Genomic DNA, 14290 nt, shown 5'->3' with positions numbered 1-14290 from the left:
GACATGAGAAATTGTATTAGAATAGAAAAGGTTGTGTTATATGTTAGTGATGAGTATTTCCAACTGGTCTCAAGCGTACGTATGTGGATATGTTTGTATGAATGTGTATATGTATGTATGAATGTGTGTATGTATGTATGTATGTATGTATGTATGTATGTATATATATTTGTAGGAATATTAAGATTATTCATAAATTAAACCCATTTGCATTATTTTTTAAGCAGATTCACGAACAATTTGTTTAATTAATATACTAATGTTACGTTTAATTCTTAAAAATTTCTATATAAAAATTGTAAAGATGATTGAATTTGCATTTTATCTTGAAATCTTGAAATGCTCGATGCTTTTAAGATTACGTCATCTACTGGCCCTGGTTGCGATTGCGGGATCCTGTAAAAGAAGAAATAAAAAAAAAAAAAATCAATAAAAACAAAAAGAAAAATGCATAAAATTTAATGTAAAGAAAAACATTTCATTTTCTTGCTGGCACTGAATTTATTTACCTTTGTTTTTACGCTCCTTTCTTTGCTTGTTTGCTCCACCCGAGGGATTGCATTTCTTGTTAATGCTGCGCACTGTCTCACAGTTGGAATCGTTTCTGCCTTCATTGCCGCCTGTTGATTTCAATTTATCCTCACGCGTCATTTGACCATTAATGCATTCAGACCAGGCGCCTTTTTCATAACGACACGCTATGCATTTCATATAAAATTGATTTGAAGTCTTTTTTTTTTTTTTTTTTTTTTTTAAATTTTTCCTAAATTGTTAAGTACGAACGTTTGTTTCTTGTTTGCATTCATGTGAGTATGAACATGAATGTCGGCTATCGTGCATGCAGGAGGATGTGCATAAGAGTTTTAATTACTCTAATGACTTTTAAAACTTGATGGATGATGCGGTTTATTAACGTTTTTTTGCGTATATTATAAGCACATGAAGAAAGAGTAGGATGGCGTAAAAAGAGCAATTGATTTAGTCGACTAGTAAAGTACCTATGCATGTTCGATGGGATGGGAGTACTTATATGTAAATCGAGTAACTATATATATATATTTTTGGCAGTCTAAATTAAGGGGATGGCCGAACGGAGGTTAGTTTGGGTTCAAAGAAAATGAATCGTAGCCCTAGAGACCTTTTAATTGTACGTAAAAAAAAAAAAACAAGACATTGTAGTCGACTGTGGCCGTCTCAGGTGAATACCTAACACCACCTCACTTATGCTTTATATATATACTCTACGCAAATTTTGGTTCAGGATATATTAAGTTCATGCGGACGTATGTTACATTCAGAAGGGTGGAAGTTAGAACTACTTGTTATTATGCCGATCATCTTGTCTGTCCGTCTGATGTCTGTCCACGTTAAAACGTGTTCAACTAAACATCGCACTTTTCGGGATTGTTTGATGGAATTTGGTCCACTGACGTGTTTTAGCTCAACGACGGACGCCTTTGGAAACGGTTCGGATCGCACCACTTTTTCGACGATAGTGATTAGTTTTTGCAAGAAGGAATTACCGTAATTTTTAGAATTTCAGGAAAAAAAACGCTTAGTAATCGTTTCTCGGCATTCTAAATTAGTGTGAAAAGTTTGGATGGGGCAATTCTTTGAGCCCGCTTTGTGGTTCCCAAGCCATGTAAGACTTTTAATGAAAAATAAGGCTTTATATGTCAAAAAAGGTTCAATTTTTCGTTAGTAGTAAATCAACCATAAGTATTCTGGATCATACAGATTTATTTTCTAGACCCCACTATATATAGGATCTTTCATGAAAGCAAGCCCTTCTATGGCGACCAGGTCTAATTTGTGGTTTATCACGATGGAAGCATCTGTAAAATAATAAAATCTTTAACAACTAAATTAAGTTTGCAAAATTTAGACCACTTTGACGTTTGAGTATCCTCCAATATGAAGGCTTTCATAACAATCATGTATTTATATAAAAATTATGTATATTTTTTGGAGCATTACGAAGTAAGCGAATTTATTATTATGTATGTAATTGTTGGCTTTGCTCGACTATAGCATTCTTACTCGTTTTCCATTGCCAGAAGGCAAAGTTGTACCTCAACTTATTCATTTTATTGGCAAATTATTGCTTTAAAATTTCTGCTTTAAGTTTAAAAATTTCTTAAAACATTTTATTGTTGTTTCCTAATATTTTTGCTATAAGCTTAGTAAAGAAATTAGAGGCAAAAACATATTTATGGGGTATAAGCAACAATTTCAAAGTTTTCAACAAACATTCATATATTATTAGAATATGTAGGCATGTGTTTACGTCTATGCCTATGCCTATGCCTAAGCCTGTGCATCTAAATATGTTGAAGTGATTAAAAATTTTAATTACAAACCGCCTCTAAATTACATACATATATGTATGTTAGGCTTTCTACTCTTTGCTATCCATATAAAAGTGTCTATCTGTCTGAATACATGTGCGGCTGTGTGAGTGCATTAAAACAAGAACACATACACACGTACACTATACGTTTGAAACGACCGAATTTCTATTGAAACAATCGTAACCATTTTAATGCCTTCCTGCAGAACTGGTGCTGCATTTCCTTTTGCTAAGGCGGGTTGTGCTCATTAAATTTTTTTTTTTTGTGTATTTATTTGTTTTTATCTCTATTTTTATTTGTATTTCAATTTTTTTTTTTTTCGTTTGTTGACAACAAATGATGATGCTAACCCTTTCAATTTCCCTCGAGCATCTAAACGTACATAAAGTGAAAGCTTTTTGTTCTTATTTTATTTTCTTTTTGCATTTTTTTTGTTTTTGTTTTTTTCATACTTGCAATGAAATTTAATATAAATCACATACAGAAAGATAAATGTTTTTTAAGCAACTTGCATATAAAAACCATATTTAATAAGTGCAGATAAATTGAATTTAACTGTACAGTATAGAATTTTCGCTACCCAAACTTAATGTATTTTTTTTTTTTTTTTTTTTTTTTGCAGCTGAGTATATTATATAATATAATGTATAATATAAATGAAGTATCGGTATGCAAAAAAGTCAGGCAAACTTTCATTAGTTGAGAGTTAGAAGATGAGTTATGGTGGTGTCTGGTTAAATAAACTAACAGGTGACTATTAACTAGGACCGCGTTCGTGTCAACTCATCATCGGAGGATTGGTATAAAAAAAGATATGTGCGGACGCTTGAGTGTTATAGATAGATTTGTATATATGTTCCTTCTAAATTTGATTGTTTCTTCCTGCGAGCGACGTATAACTTGTTTAAAAGATAACGGGATAAACATGTATTTTTATTACATTTTTTCCATCAAGGATCTAAACCCTTTAATTTCATAAGCACGATGCACCAATGTAAACATTTAATTTTTAGATTTTCGTTAATTGTGAGTATAAGTCTATTACACGATTTATAGTAACATATCACTTAATAAAGTCGTAGGAGGATGATATGTAGATGCCGCCACTATTGAAAGATAGTATTAAGCGGCAAATGACTTGTGCCAAAATTTCATGACATTCCGGCCGCTAGTTTACAAGTCATAGTTGTTTTACAGCCTCATTCTGAGCAAACATCACAGAGCATGTCATCAATCGGAAGTTCAGTTTCAGTGTTTTTGACTTAAGGGATTTGTTTCGTAATAAAATTGACATTTTCTCGCGATTATTGCTCCGGAATAACAAATTGCTAAAGTAATGACAAGAAAATATGGTGCTTTTCTCTTAAAATTTGCGATTGTTCACAACGTCGCATCTCCGGGCACGGTTCATAGTGAGGCTAATTTTGTAATTTTCAAAATAGTGCAAAAATCTGGGCAGAAAAAAGGCTTTCAAATAAAGCAATGGCTGGACATGTGTTGTTTGGATTCTGCTCTATCCAGAAAAATGGTGGAGAGGTGGTTCACAGATTTTAAGCACGGGGCATACGAACACTAGCGATGCTGAACGCACTTTAGTCGCGGTTTTTCCAGTTAACGTACAAAAAATGCGCAAGATCGTCTTGGAAGACCGAAAAGCGAAGTTGCATGAAATACAGGGCACTCTTAAGATATTATAAGGCAGCGCATTAACCATTTTACATGGACGTTTATCTATGAGAAAGGTCTGCTCGAATTGGTTACCGCGTGTGCTCACTTTTGACAGAAAATGTCAATGTGTTGACGACTCAGAGTACTGTTTGGAGTCGTTTTAGCGAAATTAAAAACTAATTTGTCAAGCAATATATGCCAACGGACAGACTCATCACTATACTTCAGAGTCAAATCGGCAATCAACTGAGTGGATAGCAAAAAAGACAGAAGTCGACTGTGAAAGTCATGGCTTTGATGTTGAAAAAGAGACAAAGGATCAATAGGGAATACTGAGTAGCGTCAGTAGAATCCTTGAATGAAGAAGGTCCAGAAATTGGGTCCAAATGAAGAAGAAAAAAATGCTCTTTTACCAAAACAATGCATCGTGTCACAACTCGACCACAACAATGACAAAATTAAACGAATTGAATTTAGAATTGCTTTCACATCTAGCGTATTCTCTTGATTTGGCGCATAGCGACCATTATCTGTCCACGAGTCTCAAAAAAATGTTTAAAATGTATTTTAAAGGGTTGGACTAATCCTATTCTCTGTAAAAAAGGAATAGAAATGTCACAGAAACGTTGAAATTAATGTACTACTCTTGCAGGAGAGGGCTATGTTAGCGGCACAATGTCGAGTTTTGTCTAAAAGTTGTTGTGTTATGTAATGATGGCACGAACTTATTGAGTGAAATCCTATATATGAACTTAGATAGATTCAAGTAAAATAAACAGAAAATTTAACACAAACCCTATCGATCTACGTACACATTCATATACGCAAACACACAAACAAATATATATATATTAGTTTGGGGAAAAAGAAATCCATTATTTTTTCGGTAGATAGCTGCACTGATAGATTTCTCGTAAAGTATCGATCAAACAATTTCAGATTTATGCTCGTTGGAAAGGTGACATTTCGCAGTAAAAAAATTCTTTTGCTGTTTTTTGTTTGGTGCATTCAGTTGTGAGTTACAGCGTGTTAAAAATGGAAGTGAACAAAGAGAAAATTCGGTACATTTTACGGTTTTTCTTTGACAAAGGCGAAAATGCAAGCCAGGCGGCTAAAATTGTGAATGGTGTTTATGGTTCCGATACTGTAACAGTCAATTATGTGCAATTTTGGTTTTGTAGATTCCGTTCGGGAATTTTTGATGTTAAAGATGCACCTCGCACAGGTAGGCCGGTCGTCGAAAATGTCGATAAAATCGGAGAAATGATCGAAGTTGACCGGCATGTTAGCAGTCGTAACATCGCCCAGGAGCTAAAAATCGACCATAAAACAGTTTTAAACCATTTACACAAAGCTGGATTCAAAAAGAAGCTCGATGTTTGGGTGCCATACCAATTAACAGAAAAAAACATGATGGATCGAATTTCCATCTGCGAAGCCTTGGCCAAACGGAATGAGATAGACCCATTTCTTAAACGGATGGTGACTGGAGATGAGAAATGGATCACATACGATAACCCTGTGCGAAAACGATCGTGGTCAAAGAGCGGTGAAGCACCTCAAACGGCCAGGAAAGTTTTGCTATGCATTTGGTGGGACTGGAAGGGGATTATTTATTATGAGTTGCTTCCATATGGCCAAACGCTAAATTCTGATCTCTACTGTCAACAACTGGACCGTTTGAAGATAGCGATTGACTAGAAACGGCCAGAATTGGCCAACAGGAGAGGTGTCGTGTTCCACCAGGACAACGCTAGGTCACACACATCTACAGTGACTCGCCAGAAACTTCGGGAGCTTGGTTGGGAAGTTTTAATGCATCCGCCATACAGTCCGGACTTGGCACCAGGCGATTATCATCTTTTTCTTGCATTGCAAAATTTCTTTAATGATAAAAAATTGGAATCTAGGGAGGATTGTGAAAATCGACTACTAGAGTTTTTTGCAAATAGAGACCAGGACTTCTATGAGAGAGGCATTTTGAAGTTACCTTTAAAATGGCAACAAATCATACAACAAAACGGTGCATATTTGACCCAAATCGAACAATCCGAAGCTTGTTAAATAAAGTCCTGAAGTTCATATAAAAATAATGGATTTCTTTTTTCCCAACCTAATATATATATATATATATATATATTGTATATATATATATTGTACGTATCATGCTACTCCGCTTTGCAAATGTTCAGCGAATTTAATGCAATTAGTACGAAGACTAAAACTAATAGGTGTAAGCAAAATATATCATAAAAAAGGAAAAGAAAATAAATAAAATATTTTTGCTATAAGATATAAAGTTCATTGCACTTTTTCGCAATCCAATTAAAGGCTAATTACATTTCTTTTAAACGATGCTACATTGTTCTCTATTGAAATTTATAAATATTGACATTTATAAATTTTTGTTCAAACGCATCGCACTTCAGGGGATATATAAAAATATTACAAGAATTACTGGTCATCTAATGGAATTTTTATACCTTACAGCAATGGTTTGTGCGAATATTTGTAATATCCGAATATAGTGATCAATTCAAAATCATTTTCTGAATCGATTTAAGCTTGTTTGACGGTTCATGCAATTTTATACCCATCACCGAAGGATGAGAAGTATATTCATTTTGTCTGTTCGTAAAAATGAAGCTATCGGCTTCAAACTTTGCAAAAATATTGGAAGTTCTTACCCGCAAGTTAGCATTGAAAATGGGTCAAATCGCTCAACTGACACCCCTTGCAGCACCACATAAACTGAGACCATCTCTGTTTTTCAAAAGGAATAAAAAATTAGTTTCTTGGTCACTACTCATAAACTGTAGCAGATAGACCAACAAAAACTTTAATGTGCATTCTATGAGCGATACTGCGGTAATTGTACAAAAATGGAAAAAATGGATCGCGCTTAGCCAATATTACAATCTACCAAAGTTTAATGTTTTTTCCAATACTTTTTAAACGCGCAGAAGAAAGCTTCAAAATAACCCTAAAATTATATAAATTCTTGTCCAGTTTCAAATTTGGATTGATCCTAAGCATGTCTGGCTGTTCGTCTGTCCATCTGTCCGTCTGTTCAAATGTGTAGTGTTTGTAGCAAACATTCTTCCGATCGCAAAAATGGAGATATTGCAAAAGAGTTTGAAAATGATCGAAACCGATCAAGGGGCTCGCCTATCACGCCCACACGCCGATACAATAAAAATAGTGAACATATTTGCTTTCGGTGTTTTTCGTTTGTTACTCATAAAATACAACGCATACACACATAAAAGTTCGGCTTTTATTCTGGAAATCAGCCGCGCCCCCTTTCTTCAATATTATATAGTATGGAAAATGTTTATTCTAAATTTGATGCAGTAACGTGCCTTGGGTTTAAGTACGAGACCTATTCAAAATTCACTAGAGCGAATAACTTTTGTAACAACTTCTTATATAAACGAAGCTAAACTTTCATATAACAAACATTTCATAGTTGAAATTGGGCCGTAATAGGAATTTGATATAAAAATTGACCGTACCGAATTGGAACAATGTAAGTCCATTATGCGGAAGTTCTCTTCACCTACGACTTTCAGAAAGAGAAAGAAATCGTTATATGGCGAAAAGGTTTAAATTTTAGTATTTTATGGGGAAAATCGGCCTATAATAGTTATTTTATATAAAACTTGAGCGTATTACATTTTGGTCATATGGGCTTATTGGTTGGACCCCATTCCTATACAAGGTTTTTCACAAAGATGAAGTCTGTATACGGCAAAAAGAGTTTAGTTTTTAATATTTTACGATGAATGATGATTGATCTTTAACAGCAATTTGATATAAAAACCAAACGTAGCAAATTGACATTACGTCCAGTTTTCAAAGAACACTTTATGTAAAGGTTTTTGCGAAAAGTAAGTCTTTATGTGACACCAAAGTCTAATTTGTAGCCTTTTTATGACGCACATGTGAAGAATGATAACATTTTTAACAAGAAAAATAAATTTGTTAGGTTTGGACAAGTTGACAATTAGGGCATCGTCCCAGTGTAAGGGCTTTCATGAAAATGACATATTCACTTGAAAACGAGATAAAATTCCTGAGGCACGAAAATGAATGAATTATTATATTGAACGCAACGATGTAGCGTACCTAAAAACAGGCTTGGCTGATTGTAGTGCTTCAACTTGTTTTTTTTTTTTCAATTTTTAAAAATTTGTCCTGTCAACTGATACCTTAGATAATATGATATTTTTACGTGTATGATAACGCAAAAGAAATTTTTAACAAAAGAAATTATTGGTGAAAGTATTAGTGTTAGTATTAATGATAATAGTAGAAGTAGTAGTTATGTTAGTGCAGAAATTATATGCTTTTATAATTATGAAAAACCGAAACCAAGTATTTTTTTGACAACTTTATCTGTGATGAGAGATGAATTGATGATGACAAATAAATGGATTAAGTGCATGGGGAAAAAAAACTGTAACTGTGTGGTTGTGTGTAGAAATTTATATTGTTGGATATAGTATGAATTTTGTGGACTCACGTTTTTTACATTTCTTCTCCATGGTTCTGGTTTGCAAACAATTCGGGTCACCTTTTTTAAGCGTTAAGGTACGTGTACGCAAATTAGTTTGGGGATCGCAATCAGACCAGGCGCTCTTGGCATAACGGCAAGTTGTTGCTACAGAATATGTGCGGAAAACAAGAAAAAAAGGACAAAAAAGATAAAAAAATCATTAAATAACATGGAATATATCAACATATGTACATAGATACAAACATACATATATACATATCATAATTGGATTTATGTATAATTAAATATATAGCATGCATATTGTAAATAAAAATTTGATGCCGATGCGGTCAATGCAGAATTTTACAGTCATACTTTTGTGTACGTTTGCATGGTACATTTGATCAACCCTTTGAAAAGAATTGTATCCTCACTGTATCTAGACAATTTTACATACAGACTTACTTCATCAAAATATGTTAAAAATTGCGGTCCATAGGTTAACACACAACAAAAGAAGAGAGATGAACAGATGGATAGCTTTGCGGCTTAATAAAAGTTGGATCAATTTCAAGTCCTTCTGCGTATTGCATACATCCGCACAAGTTTCTTGTGCCACAATTGCTGTGAGATATAATTATACGAATTTATCGAAATTTTAAAGATATGCTTTAGATGTGTTTAAATATCGGGTGAATATATAAACTAAAATTTTCTATATCGTTTTTTTTCTTTCACATACTACTACTTTTCTTCACATACACATCAACTAAGGGACGTTATAGAAAAATTGATTTTTATATTCGACATTCAATAATTCTCCTATTTCTGCCAAAGAGAAACCTTTTTAAGATCTATAGCCAGTGCGATCAATAAATAAGACATTCAATGGGATAACTATATTTTATTTTTTAGTATAATACGACTTGTTGAGCACTTATATATATATATATATTTCAAGTTCTTCGTTTGATACAACCCGCTTAACCAATGCTCTTCTTTTGAGCTTTTAAAAAAGATTAGTCATGAAGAAGAGGATAAATGTGAGCGCAATGCGTATATCGATATACCAGGAAGAAGTTAAACGCAAGTAAAAACAAGTAAGAAAAGATTTATCTTAAAACGAAAAGGAAAGTGATGTAGGATTTTCTATAGAATGAACGCGGAAACTTGTTCTCAATGAGACAAAATTCAAATTTTACTATACTGTAGGCATGCCGTTTGATCAGTTCGCCTCATTTTCCATACCAGCTTGGGTGCAAGAACTTTCAATAAGTTTAGTTAGAGTTAATTTCGAGATCTTAGTTTTTAATCGATGCGAGTTCTTTCGATCGATGCATAATTTGATAGCAATGAAGAATTTAAGATAAGTTGATAGGACCTCTGGATCTTCCTTTTGGATGTTGGGAACATTACGACAAAATGAATGCAGCCTCACCCTTAGATGGTGTGGGCATAGCAACTCTATTGACAATTCTATATCATTTTGTTATAGTACCAATCTTCAAACGATAGCTGACAGGTTACGGCGGCTTTACCACAGCTTCCTTTTTTTATTTACAAAACAATGAAAAACTCCGGATTTCATTTGTTGATTAAACTTTGCTTTTTGATGAGAAAAAGTACCGTTAACAATAAGCATTGCCTTAAAAGATGTTATGGAGAATTTCTTCTGATATTATGGAAACGATATTCCGTTCGAATTCGCCAGTTGTTCCAAAAAGCATAAAAAAAATGCACGAAATCGTTTTGGAAAACCAAAAATTGAAGTTGTGTAAAACACTGCAACCTAAAGATATGAAAAAACAGCCCGTGCACCATTTTGCATGAACGTTTATTTAGGTAAAGGGTTTGCTGGAATTGGTTGCTGCGTTTGGTGACTTCTTAGCAAAACGGGTAATTTGTTTAGACGTTTAGGCGAAATAACACATGCGAATCAACATTCCAAAAAATCACAAATCGACTGCGAAGGTTATGGCACCCATGTTGTAGGATGGGTATGGTATAATATTCATCGATCATCTTGAAAAGGGACAAAGGACCAATAGTAAATATTATGTAGCATTACAAAAGGGGATCGATGGAGAAACTGTAAAAAAAGCCAAGTTAGATCGTAGACAAAAAATGCTAATAATTTTTTTAGTAGTGTCAACTCCTAAATTTACCTTTTACCCTCTCTTATATATATACATAGTTTGATGGTTAAAATGCCGGGGTTTGCGCACTGATTGCATACGTTTTTGAAATTAGTTTGCAGCGAGCAACTAAGAATGTATGTTATGTGTGCCATCGAGTGATTCAATAGAAGATCTCTGTCAGAAACATTAATTGATGGCCGAATTAATGGTGCCATGGACAGAAATATATGAATTTGCACCTCCATGCGCGGTTTTGGTTGCTACAAGTGGGAGGAGAAATAACGCGTACCCTTGTCCTTTCGCTGCTGGATATTAAAACAGTCGCCTTAGAAAATATTGATTTCAAATAGACAAATATTTACTAAAAGTTTCGATATAAAAAAATCCCTCCTCGACGTGTTATTTTTTAAATAATTATTATGTAGAAATTTGCATGATTCATTAAGTGATTCGTGCTTTAAAAATATAGTTTTTTTCTTCGTTATACCGATATTTTATTTCTTTCGGAAGATATATATATATGATTTCGTGTTCAGTTTGGTCTGCACGTCCTTTATATCTTTTCGTTAGTTCCTCAACGGGCGCATTTACCTACTATAACTATTTATTCTTCATCTTTATAATTATGCTTTTATTGTTTTACTTTTCTTCTTCGTTCTCCTTTACAACTCAATACAAAGGGCTTCTGCACGTGTATGTTTGGATGAAATTGTAGTAATCAGATTATGCTCTAGAACATAGCGCTAGTATGGAAAAAAAAAAATGTAAATGTTTGTTGTACTCATAAATATATGTAAACATGTATACATATATTGCATATGCACAGGCATGCATACGTGATTAAAGGGAAATATACCAGATGTTATAACCTAGTGATGCATGTATGTGGTATATAACTTTGATATATTGTTAATGAAACCACCAAATAACGAGAACACTTATGCACAGATTTCCTTTAGTTTACAAAATTGCATCGTAAACATGTAAGATTTTATAGAAAAATAAGGTCTTATATAAGGCGTTGAGAAAAATGTTTTTAAATATTAAAAGCAAAAAAAAATTTATTATAATCAAAAGCAACGATGCAGTCGCTGCAAGCCGACCGATTTAATATATATTTAAATTTTAAAGATAATTTGTTTAAGAAAACTATATACACATTTTGGTCAGGCCATTTACTTCACATTGAAAGTATCTTGAAATAGATGTTTGTTATAATTTGCATCTACATTTTCTATAGAAAATGCCTTGAAAAGAAGGAGTAAAGAAACGTTCCTTTTTTAGTTTGATACACGATTAACCAACGTCTCATGTTTTTGTTAATTGAAATTTTTCGTAAATAAACGCTCGAGAGAAATTTTGGTTATAAGTGCGATACACATTATTAATACATAATACATATATTAGTAATGAAATTGTTGTAGGTTTTGGGAAATTTTAAGCGTCCTTGGAAATCACTCCAAAATGTATTTCTACGATCTGTAATAGCTCTCGCTATTAACTTAAGCCAGTCTTTAGTCTTCCGATTTAATACTTGCATACGGACAGATTCATCATCATAACAAGAGGAGACAAGAGAAATACAAAAGCATAGATAAAGGAAAAAAGAAAAGTGTAATAGTACGGTACGTGGTCGCCAGTCGCAGAAATCTTAATCGGAATATGTGGTACTTATTACATTCAGTTCTATACCTAACTTCTATTATATTTGTTATGTAGGTTGTTTGAAAACTCTGCGACGTAACCATGAAGTTGGAAACAATAGTTCCCAAAAGTCAAGCAATATGTTTATGCCTGTGTGTTGACAAGTGCTCAATGAAATTTTATTCATTCATTTTTATACCAATCATCGAAGGATCAGGGATATATTAACTTTGTCAAAACAGTTGAACAGTTAAAACGCCTAGAACAAAGCTTCTGAGACCCTACAAACTATATGTATTCTTGATCAACATCAACTTCTGAATTGATTTAAGTACGTTCGTGTGTCTATCTGTTTGTCTATGGTAAACATTCTCCTGGTCGTAAAAATATCGACTATAAATTTAGCAGGAACGTTGGAAGTTCTTGCAAGTTGATATTAAAAATGAGGCAAATTAGTCCAAACACAAGCCCATTGTAAAGCGTAAACTCAGCGTGAACTCAGGCAACCAAGTAAAATGTTGTGCATTGTTGTGCACTCATTATTCATCCATTATAAAAGATAGCAGGCTGAAAATTCCTATATCTACTTTATGAAGGATCCTACTATTTATGCACAAAAATGGGAAAAATCGGCCACGCTCACGTAGAGTTCGAAGTGATGAAATTATTATTTTATTTATTTTTTGGACGTTTCCCGCCTATTATTCTCAAGGTAAGCGAGATAGTATGTTGAAAATTATTTTGTACATACCTCACATAACGATATATAAGGATATATCTTATCGAAAATGCGTTAATTCTAAAGTAAATATGGTGGACTTCAAAATATGAAGGGTTCGTTTTTGTTTAGCAGTATAACCAAATAAAAGAACTTAAAGAGTAGAATGCGATCAACTAAATGTATTTATTCTATGGTGATTAAATTCTTCTATGGTTAATTTACTAAGGATCAATTTTCATCATCAAACATTAAAACTTAAATCGCTTTGGCATATAAAGTTTTATTTTTATTGTTCAATAGAAATCTTATTTGGTTTGGGATCCGAATAGCAAATCTATCTGGTCAAAATTCGGGAAGGTTGTGTTGATTTCTATCCCAATTTACTATCATGGACCAATTTTCATCATGAAACATTGAAAATTAGGCGTTTTCTCCATATAGAGTGTAGGAACGGTTATATGCTAAGAGCTTCAAAAACAGCCCCATCTGATCTAAAGGTTTCATATCAATATAGAATGCCGAAATATTATTACTAATCTACTTTTGTCGCGAGATTCTAAAAGTTACAATATTTTTTCTTATAACTTCGACTTATTACTTTTAACTTTGTTTAATAAGTCTAATGGGGAGTGATCGAAAGAATGATTCGATATCAAACATGCTCACTAGCGTCCGTCCTTTAGCTAAAACACTTCAGTGTAGTAAATTTTATTAAAACATTGCGGCGCATAGATTGAATGCAATATTAAATGAATAAATATAAGACGGACAGACAAGTTTCGATCGATTTAGAAAATGATTCTGACCGAATCGGGATAGCAAAAGGTGGGACCATATCGAACCCCTTTGGATGTTGCATTCGTCCGCACAAACCTAATATACCCTTATAATACAAATATTGTAGGATATAAAACATATCTAGCACATAGGCAAACTTGCGGCTAGTATAGTCTGGGTTAGCAGTGAATCTCCGAAGCGCTGTAGACACGTAAAGTCTTGGTAACCGATAGCGGCGAACATGTTTACTATAATTTGTGAATCGTAGAGAGCTGCAATGATGAGAAACCGCTGTCAATTTTTCGGGCAAGAATTTTTTTTCATTGGCCCATTAGATGCTTTGTGCGTTCTAGAACATGTGAAAAGAAATGTCATTACCAGAAAGAAGTTTTTTCCTTAAAGTTTCGAAAGCTTCCCTCCGTTTTTCGAAATGAGTTCGAAAGGATGCAGCAGATTTGCCAAGCACAAAACTTTGAATTCGGCTTTTGAATTA

At 33.5% G+C, this 14290-nt stretch overlaps 1 protein-coding gene across 3 annotated transcripts in view; it reads right to left on the bottom strand.

Annotated features, from left to right (window-relative positions):
* Positions 1–230: 230 nt before the first annotated feature.
* The window catches only part of LOC119638016 (homeobox protein 2-like), a 17336-nt gene continuing 3276 nt past the window's right edge, over positions 231–14290 (bottom strand). For all 3 annotated transcript variants that reach the window (XM_038034551.1, XM_038034553.1, XM_038034554.1), the window contains 3 exons: positions 8545–8682; positions 510–698; positions 231–396 (listed from right to left, as the gene is read on the bottom strand). In XM_038034551.1, coding sequence (XP_037890479.1) covers positions 368–396; positions 510–698; positions 8545–8682 — 356 coding nt within the window. In that variant the 3' untranslated portion in view covers positions 231–367. The remainder of the gene's footprint in view (positions 397–509; positions 699–8544; positions 8683–14290) is intronic.

The sequence above is a fragment of the Glossina fuscipes genome, unplaced genomic scaffold (assembly GCF_014805625.2).
Source record: "Glossina fuscipes isolate IAEA_lab_2018 unplaced genomic scaffold, Yale_Gfus_2 61, whole genome shotgun sequence".
Taxonomy (NCBI): domain Eukaryota; kingdom Metazoa; phylum Arthropoda; class Insecta; order Diptera; family Glossinidae; genus Glossina; species Glossina fuscipes.
The sequence above is the reverse complement of the archived record's forward strand: the minus strand, read 5'-3'. Positions and strand labels throughout refer to the sequence as shown.